The sequence below is a fragment of the Cydia strobilella genome, chromosome Z (assembly GCF_947568885.1).
Source record: "Cydia strobilella chromosome Z, ilCydStro3.1, whole genome shotgun sequence".
Lineage (NCBI taxonomy): Eukaryota > Metazoa > Arthropoda > Insecta > Lepidoptera > Tortricidae > Cydia > Cydia strobilella.
This window is the reverse complement of record NC_086068.1, coordinates 56248428-56264911: the sequence shown is the minus strand read 5'-3', so window position 1 is coordinate 56264911 and position 16484 is coordinate 56248428. Positions and strand designations below refer to the sequence as shown.

The following is a 16484-nucleotide window of genomic DNA, read 5'->3' as shown; positions in this document are numbered from 1 at the left end:
TACCTTTATTTACCGACGTAAATAAATTGTAAATGTGATTTAATATGTGTTCAAAACGCGAAAGTTTTAAAAGAAATTTCATGTTCGACATTGTACTATGCAAGACAAAAGGCTTTTCTATTTGTTTATAAATTGATTATTCCTATTCATACGAGTAGAAATATCTTCCAATCCTATTTATTAAACTCTAAACAATATTGTCGCTTTTAAAAGGGCGTAGCTAGAGGATATGGCGCCCGGGGCAGTCACCACATTTGCGCCCCCTGACGACTGACAAAAGTTTCCCTGCTGCTGCCTTTTGCCCATTTTGGCGCCCCCCCTAGTTACGCCACTGCTTTTAAACTAGTGGCTTGGTGAGCTGTAGACAGTTAGAAAATGCAAAAGTGAAAAATATTTAAATTGTAAATTTCGTTGAGTATACTAACTATAGTTATCACTTTATCACAGTCAACTCGCAATGGTCTTAAGCGCCTAGACGCTATTGGCGCTTAAGTCCTTTCCGCGTTCCTTTTAAGTAAATTCCGTGTTTTGAAAATATTCCAAAAACTGGATCGTCAAACTTTTGTTATTTAATCATAGAATCTGGTCACAAAATTTCACGAGAATCGGTTAATAATTGCGACCTGTAGAGGTTAAGATCCGGACATACGAAAACAAAAAGCCCGAGTTAAAACGGAGACCTTCACTTCGGTCAATTACTAAAATCATTTCTATTAGAATTATAAATGTCAATTAGTAAAAAAAAATATACCACGTCGGTGGCAAACAACCATACGGCCCGCCTGACGGTAAGCATTATTCTTAGTAAATAAAGGTTAAACTCATGACGTCTATTCTCAGACCTTTTGAATATAATAGTGTGTACATACGAAAACTTCTCACAGAATCATGAATATTGATTAACAAATAAGTGGCTACTGAATTTCCAATATAAAAACAAATAGTGTTTCGTTATTAATGAAGGCTTATGGGAGATTCTTACATTTTTACATACATTAGTATATTTAGTATATTGTCGAAGTGCTGTGTCATATTTATTTTAGAGTTTCCAATGCTAAGATAGTGGAATTTAAAACGACTAGCTAGATTGTTGTAAAACTTTGTACTTTCAATGGGATAAGGTATATCTAGGTCTGTAATTAGTTTATGGAACTTCAGATACTATAGTAAAACAAATACAGCGATTTTAAGTTTTTTATACAAAACTTGTTTTTGCTCTATTTCGTTTGTTCTATGTACTAGAACTATATAAACTAATTACAGACCTAGATATACCTCATGTCTGTGTATATGCAAAGTTTCATTACAATCCAACACGTAGTTTTAAAATGAGAACGGAACTCCGTTTGTATGGGAAGGTGCAATTCGGCCGAGCTTTGGGCTCTTAGTGCCAGTTGCACCATCCGCACTTGACAGACTGATTAACGTCACCCGGCGCGCCGCGGCGGTTTACTATAAAACTTTCCATACAATAAAATGACGGTGACGTTGATCAGCAGTCTTAGTAACAGGGTCCCGTTTTTACCCTTTGGGTACGGAACCCTAAAAATGTATTGGGACAGATATATGCTACAAAAAGTCGTGGCTATTTCCATACATTATTTAGCTTTGGATTGGCGTTTTCTATCAGCGATCATCATCATGGCTAGGCCCCCTGATCTTATGATGCATTCGGAAGGAGACCGAAGGAACTTGACTGACGAGTTTGCGCTCTTTTGGAAAGTATCGAGAAATTTATTGCAAAGGACATGACGTACAATTTTTTTTTTTATGTATGTTCACCGATTACTCCGACACCCGTGATCCGATTTGAGTAATTCTTTTTTTGTTTGATAGGAGTTAACTCCAAGGTGGTCCCATATTAAATTGGTTCTGATCTGATTATGGGATCCCTGAGGAATTGAGGGGACTCCTCAATTTTTAATGGCACATGTATGGTGATTTGGGTGTTTTCATAAGCAACTCGAGCATTTTCTCTCGAAAACCACCAATTTGATGGAGTGGACCTGATGATGATGATTGTTTTGATGATAGTGATGATGATTTTTTTAATGTAGGATTCTCAGCGATTACTCCGAGGCCTTGAACAATTCTTTTTTTGTTTGAAAGGAACTACTAACTTCAATCAGAAATTATTGTATCGGTGCATTGTTGACGTTGCTATTGTTGAAGTTACTAAATTAATTTATGAGACTAACTAATAGGTTACTAAACCACTGATACGCTAATATGTTAATTTTATTATGTTACCTTAATTGTAATGTGTAAATTAGAATTAATAGAATAGAAAACTGTACTATTGTGTGCCCTTACAGGGTGTCATGAACTGGCTATATAAAATGTAACACCTTATTATGTACATGACAATGCAAAATTGAATAAATGACTAAATGACTACCTCCAAGGTGGTCCCACATTAATCTAGTGCTGTTCTGTTTATAAAAATAACTTGTGGTATTTACAAGCCGTCGTAGGGAAATATTTAAATTTCTTCTTGTTATTATGACTTATCGACCACATGGATGGTAAACATAGACATAGTATGTATATACAAGTAGTTATAGACGCGCCACCGAGCGACCGGGGGCAAGAGAAAGAATCTTCATATAAAATTTGGGCAGCATAGGATTTTTTCTCTTTCACTCTAATAAATTTCGGTATTTCGCCATCGCCTCCTACGATGCCACCCGGTGATAAGGATAAAGCATGGCACTATTTTCTCTTTCCTCTTATAGGAATCGCAATAAGACTATCTTTCTCTATCAAAGAGTGTCAGGCCCTTGATGGTAAACGATTAATGTAAATTATATGAAACATTAAACTGCCCATAACTTTTTTCGAATTCGGAGACAAATTGTTAGTCCGTATATGAAACCGCGGGAAGCCATGATCATGACGACTATTAAAAAAAAAGTTTGGGAAAGAAAAAATGTTAGGCAGGGTTGCCTGAATAAAAAATTGACGATTGGGCTTGTTTGTTAAAGAAAGTATTGAATCAGTTTTATTAAATTAAATTAGCTTACGTTTTTATTAGAAAACAAACTCAATTTCGTATGGTGCTTGCAATTTGCAATACAGCAAACGGGACCCTACTACTAAGACTCCGCTGTCTGTCTGTCTGTCCGTCTGTCACCAGGCTTGTATCTCATGAACTGTGAATGCTGTGATAGCTAGACAGTTGAAATTTTCACAGATGATGTATTGTATCGATATCCTAGTCAGGTTACTTTTTTTTAACGTACGGAAGGGCTAGGTTTTGATACAATCATAAATAAAATATAAAAAAGAATCCATATACGAGAACTGTAAATTTACGTATCCGCCATGCATAACATTTTAGTTTTTTTAACTTAGGCACCACAAGAAGAAATTAGACTATAAAATAAATCAATTCATCCGATTTGGCTGAATAACATGAGGCCCTTGACCATCAGAGGGACATTAAAAAAAAACAGAGGAGGCAACGTCCGCGCGCGTTTATATAAATTGCCTACCATTATCGATACATGTGCCTCTGATAGTATCCCTACACTGCGAAGCAAAACGTCGTAAAGGACATATTAACAGTAACTTTGACCCGCGGTGCACCTTATGTCATCACAATAAGGTTTACTTTAATATACTAAATTGTCAGTCAACAGGACGGTGGTGCATTGAGAATGCTTTTAGGTCATTTAAACCTCGGTCTTATGCTGTTTAACATTTTCACCTTTAGGAGCGACATGTATCGAAAAGTTACATTTTATAGAATATGAAATGAAACCGCTTATAAGTTTATTTTTTAAAATCACTCAAAATTTGTTTGGATTCCTTAATTTGTTACTTTGCACTTATTTTTATTTTTCAATTTTAGCACAGTGTCATGTTCAAAAAATTTGATAAAAGCTTGTCCGATTTCGTACTTTAATATCTTAAACGCTTAATAACGATTGTATGTATTCATTTGGTAAACGCCTAATGTTTTTTTTTGCAATCGAAATTACGCTAAAAAAAATTCTACTCGTACCTATTACAGATACACGGATGTATAGCGGACAAATTGGCATTCATCGGTCACAAAACTTTTAAAATGTCATGTCATATTTTTAATTTGACTAGACATAATGCTTTATTAGACTATTAAGGGTAGGTACATGCTAGAAAGGCTATACCTCAAATCATTGTTCACGACATACAGACAAATCGGTCAATACATCAATGGACAATAGGCTTTGTCACACGCCATACTGTATGTATGTAAATAAATGTGTGAGAACTTAGACACTAAACTTGAATGTATGGCTGATGTGAATAAAAATAATTCGTGTCAAATGATTTTTGAGAGATTCTTGTTAGGCAAGCAAATTAATCTAATATTATTAATAAAAAATTAACTGCGAGTTTCCAATCGTTACTTGTTTCAAAAACGAAGTATACTGAATATTTTGCTCGGTAAAGGTTCGTACTTTTGTTTAGCCATTTTTGTGGTTATGAAACTTATGTAATGACTAATGTGAAGTAAACCCTAAACTGCAATTTTTGGTTACTCTTTTAACGTACCTTATCAAAGCTTATTAATTAAAGTCCTCGACTGTACAAAATACCAGTCATAGTAATAAAACATTAAACTCATCTTTTAATACCACTCAATATAAAAGGAATACTATATTTACTAAGTACTGACTAGAAAGTAATTCCAAAATATAGTAAATTCAAACTTCTCAAGACCCTATCAACGTGATATAAAACTTAGCACACGAGCCAAGCAAAACGACGTAACGGACAATTTACAAAACGTCGCAAAAGTGTCATCATATTTAGTTCCTTACGCCATTTTGCGGTTGAACGCGCGAACGCAGGGGTGACCACCCCAGTGGAACTTGACGGTCGAGTAACTGCTAGTAATAATACTATCACCGGCTGCCACTTACTTTAGTGAGTGATCCAGTATAGTATAGTACGAGGACATTCTCGAGTAACCTGGAGCGCTGACTTTCTGCGTATATATATATGCGATTTGTCTTTAATACTTTTAATTGTCCTATACGGGTACAATCAAAATATTAGGCCAATAAAAACTTTGTCACTCGAATGTCAAACACCTAAGTTTTTTGCGGTTTTACCGTAGCGCGCCCTTTGAGCTGTACACCTATGTTACTTTTAACCTTTTTCGAAAACAAAATTTAAATATCAAAATCAGATCCGAGTTGATGTAAATCGACTCATTACACCATTAGTTCGTCAGGTACACGTAGTAGTGGGCCACTGTGTATAATCAAAAGCTTTTGAAAGGCAGTAAGTAGCGACGTACGCGAAGTTATTAACTTTTTGTACTCGCCCTGTACCAGTATATTACACTCGATCATATTCCCATTTTAGTTGTAACTGTACTTTTAGTGGCGCAACAGCAAAGACGAATCGGTTGCAGGTTTAGAGCGATATCACTTATATAGTAAATTCCGTATAGTAAATGTTTGATTAGTCCGGAGCTACGCTGCGTTCTAAAACTCAAATAATGGACGTAGCTCGGAACGCGGCTAAGTTGAAATGGGACTGGACTGGTCATGTCTGCCGAATGCCGGACGACTTGTGGGCCAACCACGGAGTGGGAGCCCCCACGAGTCTAACCGGGGATCCGGCAGACCTCGTCGGCGATGGCGGGATAACTTGGACTCCTTTTTGAGAGGCTGGCCAGGTATAACACTTAACAGAGACGAGTGGAAAAAGAGGGGGACCTTTGCCCAGCAGTGGGACACAGTGGGCTCTGAATAATAGTATAATAAAATTGATTAATTGTGCAATAAAAATTTATTTATTTATTTATTGAAAACACGTTTACATGACATTACAGTGTAAAACTAATGCGCCTTGAAAGTTAATTACATTTAAATTACAACTAGTACTATGATACATTTATAAGACTAAATTATTAAAGTTGAACACCTATCATCCATCCTCTCACAAAACCTCAGACATTCACTCACACAGCCGTCCATCGCCACGCAAACATATCGCAGTTAGTAGCTGATGTCAGGAGCGCATTCAATAGTGTGAGAGAAATAACTTTCGAATTGTTTTTATAAATAGAAAGGCCATATTTATTTAGTGGGTAACTTAAATACTTAGCCTATAGTAACCAAGCTAAATGAACGAACGATGTAATGATAAAAGCCAAGAACACTGATTTAAACTTTCACGATTTTTACTCATTATTATTCACAACGACGGGACTTAATCGCGTAAAATAAGTTTTAAATTTACCTCGAACGAACGAACGAAGACGAAGAAGACGAAGACGAGACGAAGGTTTTAAGATCTCATCCACATGGAACCCAGTCATTAGTAAGTGTAAGCGAAAACAAATATCGAAAGTTGAAAAATCGAATATTGTGAGTGTTGTGTGTCGACCCGGTGACATCTCTAGTGCGCAAAACGTTCAAGTTAATAAACAAGACCAAGTGCGGGTAGATCGAAAAACTCGCGCGCCTAGAAGATGTTGATGTCAACTTTAGCCAGTCTTCTCCGAGACCACGGGGACAACGCCGTCCTCGAAACGTCGGAGGTAAATTTTAAACTTATTTTACGCGATTAAGTCCCGTCGTTGTGAATAATAAAAAGCCAAGAAATTAGAAGATAGCAATATAGCGCGCCGCGCGAAACTTCCGTCCAAGATTTGGCGATCGCGCTGGTTATTTGGCATTCCCTGTGGGTAGAATACCCCTACCACTACAACGACTGTTTGTAAACGTTTTGGCATCCACTGTGCACAAAACAGCCACTGTTTTCAATTCAATTAAGATGGCAAAACTGAAGAAGTGTAAATATGTCAATGTAGTTAATAATATTAATATATTTACACTTTTTCATCTTATGCACATAAATGGACTTACATAAAGAGAACATTGGCGTATGACTCGTATGAGGCATTGATAGTATGACCAATACTGGCAAAAAAAGGTCAAAGACCCCTACCCGCTACTATTTCATAACACGGCCCACAAAACCTCGCCATCGATTTTCCTTAATGAATCTTCACACAAATCCTTTCTTTTTTGCCTGGTCATCAACTCAAGGCAATAGAGTCCAATTTTACGTCATTAGCGGCAAATGAGATACATAATGGATACATAAACGTTTAAATAATTGAGGTTGACATTTTCATTTAAGTTCAGTGAACTTTTCTACATATTATTATGAAATATCGTTAACATGTCGTATGCAAATGCATATACCCTTTCAAAAAAAAATATGATTTTTTTTTTCTCTCGTGAGAAAGTTTAACGACGAACGATTAACATTTAAGGTGGTCAACATACACAACACACAGACATACAAGAAAACATTCAAAATACTCGTACTATTTATATCAAGAAAATGCCGAAATCAACATGTGAAAAAAAAAACATGTTCCACGGCTGATTTATTCAGCGAAAAGACACGTTTTTAGGGTTCCGGACCCAAAGGGTAAAAACGGGACCCTATTACTAAGACTCCACTGTCCGTCTGTCTGTCTGTCACCAGGCTTGTATCTCATGAACCGTGATAGCTAGACAGTTGAAATTTTCACAGATGATGTATTTCTGTTGCCGCTATAACAACAAATACTAAAAAAGTACGTAACCCTCGGTGCGCGCGTCCGACACGCACTTGGCCGGTTTTTTATTATTATTTGGGATTATTTAGCGAAACTACGGCCATCATGAAAAAAGTCAATATTAACTTTCTCAATCACAATACCAATAAATGTTATATGTTACCAATTGATCACAAGTTACAAGTGGAGTTTCATTAATTCAAATATTGACGTTCAAGCCGAATAATGTTTAAATATTTCGAAACGATTTATCTCGTCGGTTATCTAAGCTAATATTAGCGCATCAGAAACGTGGGAATCTGAATTTGGACATACGTAAACAGAACGATAAGAGTATAGGCATGTTTCCTTGTTCCCGATTTGATCCCAACGCCTCGGTTCCATTGAGATATTATTACTATAGAGAAGTCTTACCAAACAATGTAATTGAAGCAATAGCAACCTGTACCAAGCGAACAAAACGTCGTAAGCGCCGTAAAATTCATGGCGCTTACGCTTTTAGGTCAAGAGACTCACGTTCCGCTTCAATGGTTTGTTGTCAAAACAACAACAATTCATGGCACAAAATACTCGTTAGTAGTAATAATAGCTCAATACAAAGCATTGAAGCCTAGCAGCTTTACCGATTTAGATATTCAAGATAATAACTGTTTCAAATTTTAGGTATCTACGTCAAACGGTCTCTGAGAAAAACGCATTTAACTGATTTGCAAGACCGAAGTGATCCCAAAAGTGTTCCGTTTGTCAAAACAAAGTTTTGCACGAAACACTAAAAACGAGAGCCCTAAATAAACTTTCAAGAGCGGATATCTCAAAAACTATACAAGATATCGAAAATCTTGACTGAATAAAACTTGTTCCAAATTAAATCACTTTTCATTTTGTATAAGTGGCCATGTCGCTCAGACGCATAGTGTCCGAGATATAATCAAAAAACCGAAAAATGGAACCTTCAAACCCCGTTCCCCGGCAGCAGGGTTACGGCCGGGAACTTTTGATATGTTCACCTAACTATGGACTAGTTACGGAGTCAAAAATTGTGTTCCTAGCATTTCCCTCTATACCTTCTTATTGCTTGGCCTATAGCCACGATGGGTTGCCGGGTGGTAACTAAAGGATGTTGAAACGCGTATCTAGACTAATACTTCGTTAGCTGCACACTTCCACTTTAGTTCTGCATAATTAATGAGCAATTAACAAAAAAAAAACTCGAGAATACTTCGCCATTTTGAAGTTCAACCGGAAATCCGCAAAGTATCTTATGCTCAGGGTGATATTGATAACTCCAAATGCAGTGATAGGTAGGTAAACGGGAGAGATATTCAAAATGACCTACATCCTACATATGCACTTTTGCTAACAACACAGAGGTGTTTATGCCATTTTGAACACATTGTCTGCTCAGCTATTGCTGACTGTAAATTTCGTTATCTGTTATCGTATTTTCGCGGTAAACCCTTAGTATCTAAATAACAGAACTATCAACTGAATCTCTCGGAATTCGGAATTTACATTGCTTTACGGCGCCAATCCGATTTATGCATATAAAAAAACCGTTATCACGCTTACGTCACGTCACAAAATCTGGCGTGTCGTCGTGTTATCGTCGCGGAAGCGCAGTGAGCGTTATGGCGTTATTTTACTTATTTTTGCTGCGTGCGTTCCCACGCTCCGTATCTGCTTTCCGGACGTTTAATTTTAACTCGCTGATTTGACACGTGCGTCATTTTAACTTGTTGCAAATCAATTATTATCGTGATTTTTATAGGGAAATAAAATGTCTGGAGTTCTCTGTCCGTCTAAGCTATGGGGCCCGTGCCAGTTGGAGGGTCTGCGATCTTGTTACCTGAATCCATGGAGACTATATAAAGGAGCCAAATGTATGAAAAGTGTCCATCAAAAAACAGTAATTAGGCGGCGCCACCATACACCGAAATACTACCAAAAACAACCTACGTAATTTGGTCGGGTTATTTGTTGCCTTATATGGTTCATGTTATACTCATGTCCCAGAGTCTAACTAGCGCCACCGGAGAGATTAAGAACTATTATTTAAAGCTGAAAGCGGTCACTTTTGTAACAATTCTGCCATAAGAGATTGCGATCCTTTGTATACCATCCATAATAAACTATATATAGATTGACACTTCACGCCAAAGCAAGTGTTGCCCTCTACCGTGCATGTTTGTTTTCTTGTGCATTGTAGATTCTGCTATTTTGGAAGCATAAATTTGACATACACTTCTCGCCAATAAACAACGGGCAACTGTGCTGCCCCCTGTGTTTATGCACGTTCCTTACGTACGACTGAGTTCACGAACATCGTTACAAGTCAACGTTACAAAAATATATTTACACGAACTTATTGTCAGTCTTAGAGACGCGTAAATATATTTACACGACCTAATTCTCAGATTTAGAGGCGCGTAAATATAAACTATTGCATCATAGGCATATAAAGCTGGTAAAAATGTTCGTGAACTCTAATTTACCACTTACAAGAAGTTGCAAGGAGATTTTCTAATAGAAGGGAGCTGTCTACTATCTAGCGTTATCCTGGCCTTTGCCAGGGTCCGCTTTCCTACTTGCCTTTCTCCACTTTACGTGATCCTGGGCGTCCTCTCGTGTGAGTCCGTTTACGCTCATATCTGCTTTCACGACATCGAACCATCGCTTTTTAGGGTTCTCTTTCTAGGGAGACTACGCTGTCCGTCTGTCACCAGGCTGTATCTCATGATCCGTGATAGCTAGACAGTTGAAACTTTCACAGATGATGTATTTCTGTTGCCGCTATAACAACAAATACTAAACAGTACGGAACCCTCGGTGCGCAAGTCCAACTCGCACTAGGCCGGTTTTTTTGGTCTGCTGTGGGGTCGGAAACTGAAGGGAGCTGAGTTTTGGGCTCAAAATTAGTTTACGATTATATAATTACATTTGTACTTACCTATTAGAAACAGGTTAATGCTGCCGAGTCTAATTACTTCTTACCAACCACCTGGGTTGAACGGTAGACCTAGGCACGACTTGGTAGCGATAAAGTCGATAAAGCGTCATATTTCTTGTTACTTGACGTTTATGGCATTCACTAAGTTAACTTAGACCACAGAATAAGTAATACTACCGTACAGAAAGGAAACTTCCTACAATATCGAAGTTTGACTGCCCCTTTCTAATGTATCGCACTATCCCTTCCGACTATTTAGGGTTGTCAAAATTCAAGTCATCTGTGGTCGTGCACGCAAAGGGACGTCAAGTTGTGTCAACCCTAATAATTGCTCGGAGCAACGCTGAGCCGGACGGAGCCGAGAATACCCGAAAGGAGGAGTTTCGCATCCCTGGTATAACGCAACAACCCAAATAAGTCTACACGGAAATGTGCGAAATGTCATACCAAGAAAACATAGGAAAGATAAGCTGGTATTGGTAAATATGTGAGTCAAACAGCTTTTTAAGAAAAAATAAGCGGTTTTGACTTATTTACAATATTAGTGGTGGTAATTGCTATAACTGTTTCAAATTTTAGGTATCTATGTCAAAAGGTCTGAGAAAAAAGCATTTAACTGATTTGCAAGACCGAAGTGATACCATAAGTGTTCCGTTTGTCAAAACAAAGTTTTGCACGGAACACTAAAAAACGGTCGTTTGCTTATGGTTGTTCTTTAGGGAGGTTCTGTATTATTTTAGTATGTAAGAATAAGAACATAGTGAATTAACTTTTAGGTAAGGTGAAGTTTGGATGATGATTGCAGCTGAAATATCGTTGCTCAATTCCATTTTCACATGTTTCGCTTTGCATTAAGACGGCCCCGTAGGATCAAACCATAGACATAGTATAGTAGTTATAGACATGAAACCAAGCGACCAGGGTAGAGAAAGACATATTCATGTATTGACAGGTTAATGTATGGCAGCATAATCCTTTTTCTCTTTCACTCTTATAAATTTCGGTATTTCGCCATCGCCTCCTACCTATGCTGCCATAACGCGACCATGAAAAAAACCCCGGATAAGGACAAAGCATGGCACTATTTTCTCTTTCCTCTTATAGGAATTGCAATAAGACTATCTTTAACATTAACTATTAACTAACTATTATTTGTCTTTAACATTGACTATTTTTAAGTCTATTCTTTTTCTCTATCAAAGAGTGTTAGGCCCTTGCTCGCTGGTGATATTTGTTTGACACATTTCTGTCACTCCATCAACTAAATAGTTTTCTTACACGTACTCTCAATCCGGTTTATAACAGTACACGGACGGATGCTGTTAATATATTTCCGCTATTACGTCCCCTCCGTGTCACTAATATAATAAACCAGTTTATATCTGACCTAACACTTACTTATGTTAGTACTGAGCTAGGGAACAGATAACACTGGACGTTGGTTTAAGTGTGTGTTGCACACAAGTTACTAATCTCACTACGCCAGCCAATGTATGACTGACCTAAGACTCGCTTATGTTACTACTGAGCTAAGGACCTGAATACACTGGACAGCTTTAAGTGCAGAAATTTTTGCACAGACTGCAGCGAAATAGTGTGGTTTTTTAACCGACTTCAAAGTTCTAAAAGGGTTTTCAATTCGGTTGTGTTTTTTTTAATGTTTCAATTCCTTAATTTCTCAACCGATTTGGAAAATTATTTTTGTTTGAAAGTATGCATTAAATACGTACAGATTGGTCTCATAGGTAATTATTTATGTTTATACTACATGTCAGTTTTATAGTGAGCATAGAAGAATCAAAACATACGTAGGTGCGTCAAATATTTTTACTACGAGTATAGCCATGTATATTAACACAAAACGGAAACGCTAAAAAAACAAAGCGCCTCAAACAAGCTAATTGTAAAACATCGATTCAATCGATACCTCTTATCCGCCGATTCGGGTGGTCCTCGCACTGATGGATACAATTCGAATCGATACCATCGATTGGAATCTGATCGGATGCCAGATCGACATATTGATTCTATAGCATCCGCTGCTACTGTATTCACACGTCGATAACTTTTTAAATCACTTTAAATACTTGTATCACGGGCAGGTTTCTGCAACTCGGCCAGGGGTGCCAACCTCCTCCTTTCGGGCGTTCTCGTCTCCGTTCGGCTCATCATTGTTCCGAGCAATGAGGGCTATCGTTTTTTTGCTCACCAGTTGGCGCCTCTGTTGATGGTGGTCCAAAAGACTAAAGAACAGCTGTCAGTCATTGAAGTGACAAGTGGCATTTGACATTTTGAAGTATGGAAAAGACCACCATCTACACTAGCGCCCCTAGCGGCGATTTCATACGCGTTAGCCATCATTATTAGGGTTGACACAACTTGACGTCCCGTTGCGTGCACGGCCACAGATAATGACTTGAATTTTTAAAACCTAAATAGCCGAGAAGGGTTAGTGCGATACATTAGAAAGGGGCAGCATGATTCGTTCCTGAACCGCTGTCAAACTTCGATATTGTAGGAAGTTTCCTTTTGACAACCCTAAATAGCCGAAAGGGATAGTGCGATACATTAGAAATGGACAGCATGATTCGACCCTGAACCGCTGTCAAACTTCGGTGTACGGTAGTACTATTATTTATTTACTATTATAAGGTGAGTATTTTGCGTGAAGGAGGTGGGGTACGCTAGTCCCACTGGCCCAATTCCTTATCAAACCTTTGATGTTGTGGACTATGGAGAGATCTCTCGGAGATTAGAGATTGCCCTGTATGGAGCCACTCCGCTGTTGCCTAATTATATTTTTCTTTTTAATTTCTTTGTTGTTTTACATGTTAGTTTCGTAAATAAAAAATATTGACATCTTACGACTGTCTCTTTGCCGACAGAACAGAATAACAAGAAATAGTAGGTTTTCATTAGTCATTGATTTATTCTTTAATTAGACACTTAAACAAATTGACAATACCTTTATTACCATAATGCAAGTTCTTAGAACTTGACTGAACATCATAATTTGTCTACTTTGTCTCCATTTGCTTCGTCATTAATAAGTATAATAACTAATCAACCGTCATGCGCAACCGTTCATTACGTTATAAAAAACTGCAATGACGACAAACTCATAATTATGATCAAATATTCATGTCAACTTATCTTAAAGATATACGAGTAGGGGACAGGCACGCGCATGAGCGCCATTGACCACAGATTTTAAACGATTGTGCATTCGAAAGTTTGTAAGAACAGGGGGCCGATTTTTGAATTTCGAGCGCTCGATTTTGTCACTTAAAAATCTGTCGAAAACGGCGAATTGATATTTTTTAAATACGAGCAATAGAAATTGGGAAGAATGAAAATGCCTAGTAGTAGTCGAAATACTCGAAATATCGAAATCGAGCGCTCGAAATTAAAAAATCGGCCCCCAGGCGAAAGAGTCTAAATAGGAAGAAGCCGAGAAAGCGAAAAGACTGCGCTGACTTCTTTTCATTCAAATATCCCTAAGCATAACCCTACAGAAGTACAGACGGAGTTTGTTATGTCGGACCATACTGTGAGGGGTGAATTTGTAAGAAACTGAACAACTTTTACTATGGTGCCGAAAATTCAAAATACAAAGACCGGCCAAGTGCGAGTCGGACTCGCGCACGAAGGGTTCCGTACCATTACGCAAAAAACGACAAAAAAATCACGTTTGTTGTATGGGAGCCCCACTTAAATTTTAATTTTATTCTGTTTTTAGTATTTGTTATTATAGCGGCAATAGAAATACATCATCTGTGAAAATTTCAACTTTCTAGCTGTCACGGTTCATGAGATACAGCCTTGTGATAGACAGATGGACAGACAGACGGACAACGGAGTCCTAGTAATAGGGTCCAAAAACGGGACCCTATTACTAAGACCCTTTGGGTACGGAACCCTAAAAAGATCGGCTGTCTTATACATTTCGCAGAATCATTTGTCAATGTTTTCCATGGAACAGCAGATGATTTTTAATAAAATCATTCTGTATGTGTGAAATACATGTTTGTGTTTACGAATAAAGTACTCGTACTAAAGTATTGTATTATATTGTTCCAGGTTTCGTGTCATGCTCGCCCTCGCCGTGCAAGAACGGAGGCACGTGTCTGTCGACGGCACGGGGAGAATTCTTCTGCAAGTAAGTGACCTTATTGACTGGACTATATGGGCCAATACACATTTTATAATACTCTCGCGTTTTGTACACATAAATGTCATTAACGGGTCTAACGCGATTAAATTTCATTATTTTACCATTTTTCCGACGTTTCAGCTAGGTTGCACTAGCTGTGGTCACGGAAGACTGACGGCCCAGCAAAACCTAGCTAAAACTTTTGAAATCGCGTTAATGACATTAATTTCCTGTAGATGTCGCACACTTAAAGGCATCGAAAGCTAATTTTTACGCTGGACCCTTACAGATGAGATATAGTTTATCAGTAAGACCTACATAAGACTCAAGTAAAGCGGGATATATGTATACGGTGTAACATGAGGAAACCGAATAATTTTAACGGCGTATCCCTGATCATATTTAAAGACTAAAATGTCCTATAAACTTTTCTGTAATTCGCCTAGTTTCAGAATTAATACCAATAAAAAAAACAAGTTTTTATTGTTACATAGTGCAAAACAACACTTTCTAAAAACTAGGTTTTACGGCAAAAAAAAGTAAAATTCCGTTTAGAGTGATAAGTTTACCAATAATATTTACTTTTTATGTACAAATACATTTAAAAAATCGAAAAAAAAAAAGTTTTTTTTGCGAATTTGACCTAAACATTACATTTTTTCCTTCTTTTGGCCTTAGAAAAGCGTGGTTAAAATCTTTCAGTTTCTTCGTGAACACCTTATATGTAAGTCGTTAACTTATCCACAGAAGTCACTTTTTTCTAAAATGTTTGACCCATATCCCGGGCCAAAAGTATGAAAACTTCTTGTCACTGGTGTGAAAGCACGTGTATGGCGGGTTTTAGTGTCACGCGGACCTTCCGTGCAGAGCAACGGACCAATATGTGTTAAGTACAGGGAGCGTTTTAGAGTGGTGCGTTCGTCCGCGCGGACAGCTTTCTCATACAATATGGCGGTGCGTAGCGAATGTAGCGATCCGCGGACGGTCCGCGTGACACTAAAACCCCCCTATGTGTTGTACGTGTTCATGTTAATATGTAAAGCCATATTTCCCCGACGAAATTAAAAATGTCTAAGCAAAAAAAAAATGTTATTCTGTTGTAGTTAATTTCATACACACTTAAGGCTTGTTTTCATGCTCTTGGCACAGAATAAAGAATAACTAATAGTTTTTTAGGCGTTTACGTTTACAAACTGAAACCAGAATGCAATGCGAACGTTTCATTTAAGGGTAATTTGTTACCATTAGCCGATTTTTTTCTGTTTACTTTCTAGGGCTATTTCTCAATAAGCTATATCAAAAGGATTATTATACTTAACACTTACAATTATAAAATAAATACACAGTTTAGATCTACTCATAGTCTCAAATATCCTTGTGGGGAACAGGAGAGCCTAATTTTTTTTTCCACGCGACCTGTCTTTGGCAATCGATACAAACGGCTCGCGATGACGGTTACGCGCCCCTTCGATCCTTATGCGCGCACGCAACCTTGTGCGCACACTGCACCCCGGTTTAGAGGAAAGGGGACTATTAACTATAACTAAGGGTATTCATACAACTTAACCTTTTCGCCGCCATTGACTTGATATATAGGTAGTCAGTACATTTCGTGCCCTACACGTACGACTTGATATGTTATACGGGTTGTTTACGTGCAAGCAAAGAGAATTTATTGTAATAGAGAGGTAAAGCCTAAGAAAAAAACCCGCTTATTTTGATATCCAAAACAGATGGCGCTGTACTGCGCAATATCTTACTAACCTTTGTTAAATTGTGTCTCTTTCTAACAAACAGAAATGTCAAAAGGA

The 16484-nt window shown here is 37.8% G+C and overlaps 1 protein-coding gene across 1 annotated transcript in view; it reads left to right on the top strand.

The window, feature by feature from the left end:
- Nucleotides 1–16484, top strand: part of LOC134755221 (neurogenic locus Notch protein) — a 169613-nt gene that overhangs the window by 35653 nt on the left and 117476 nt on the right. Inside the window, exon 2 of the mRNA XM_063691745.1 lies at nt 14601–14679. Coding sequence (XP_063547815.1) covers nt 14601–14679 — 79 coding nt within the window. The remainder of the gene's footprint in view (nt 1–14600; nt 14680–16484) is intronic.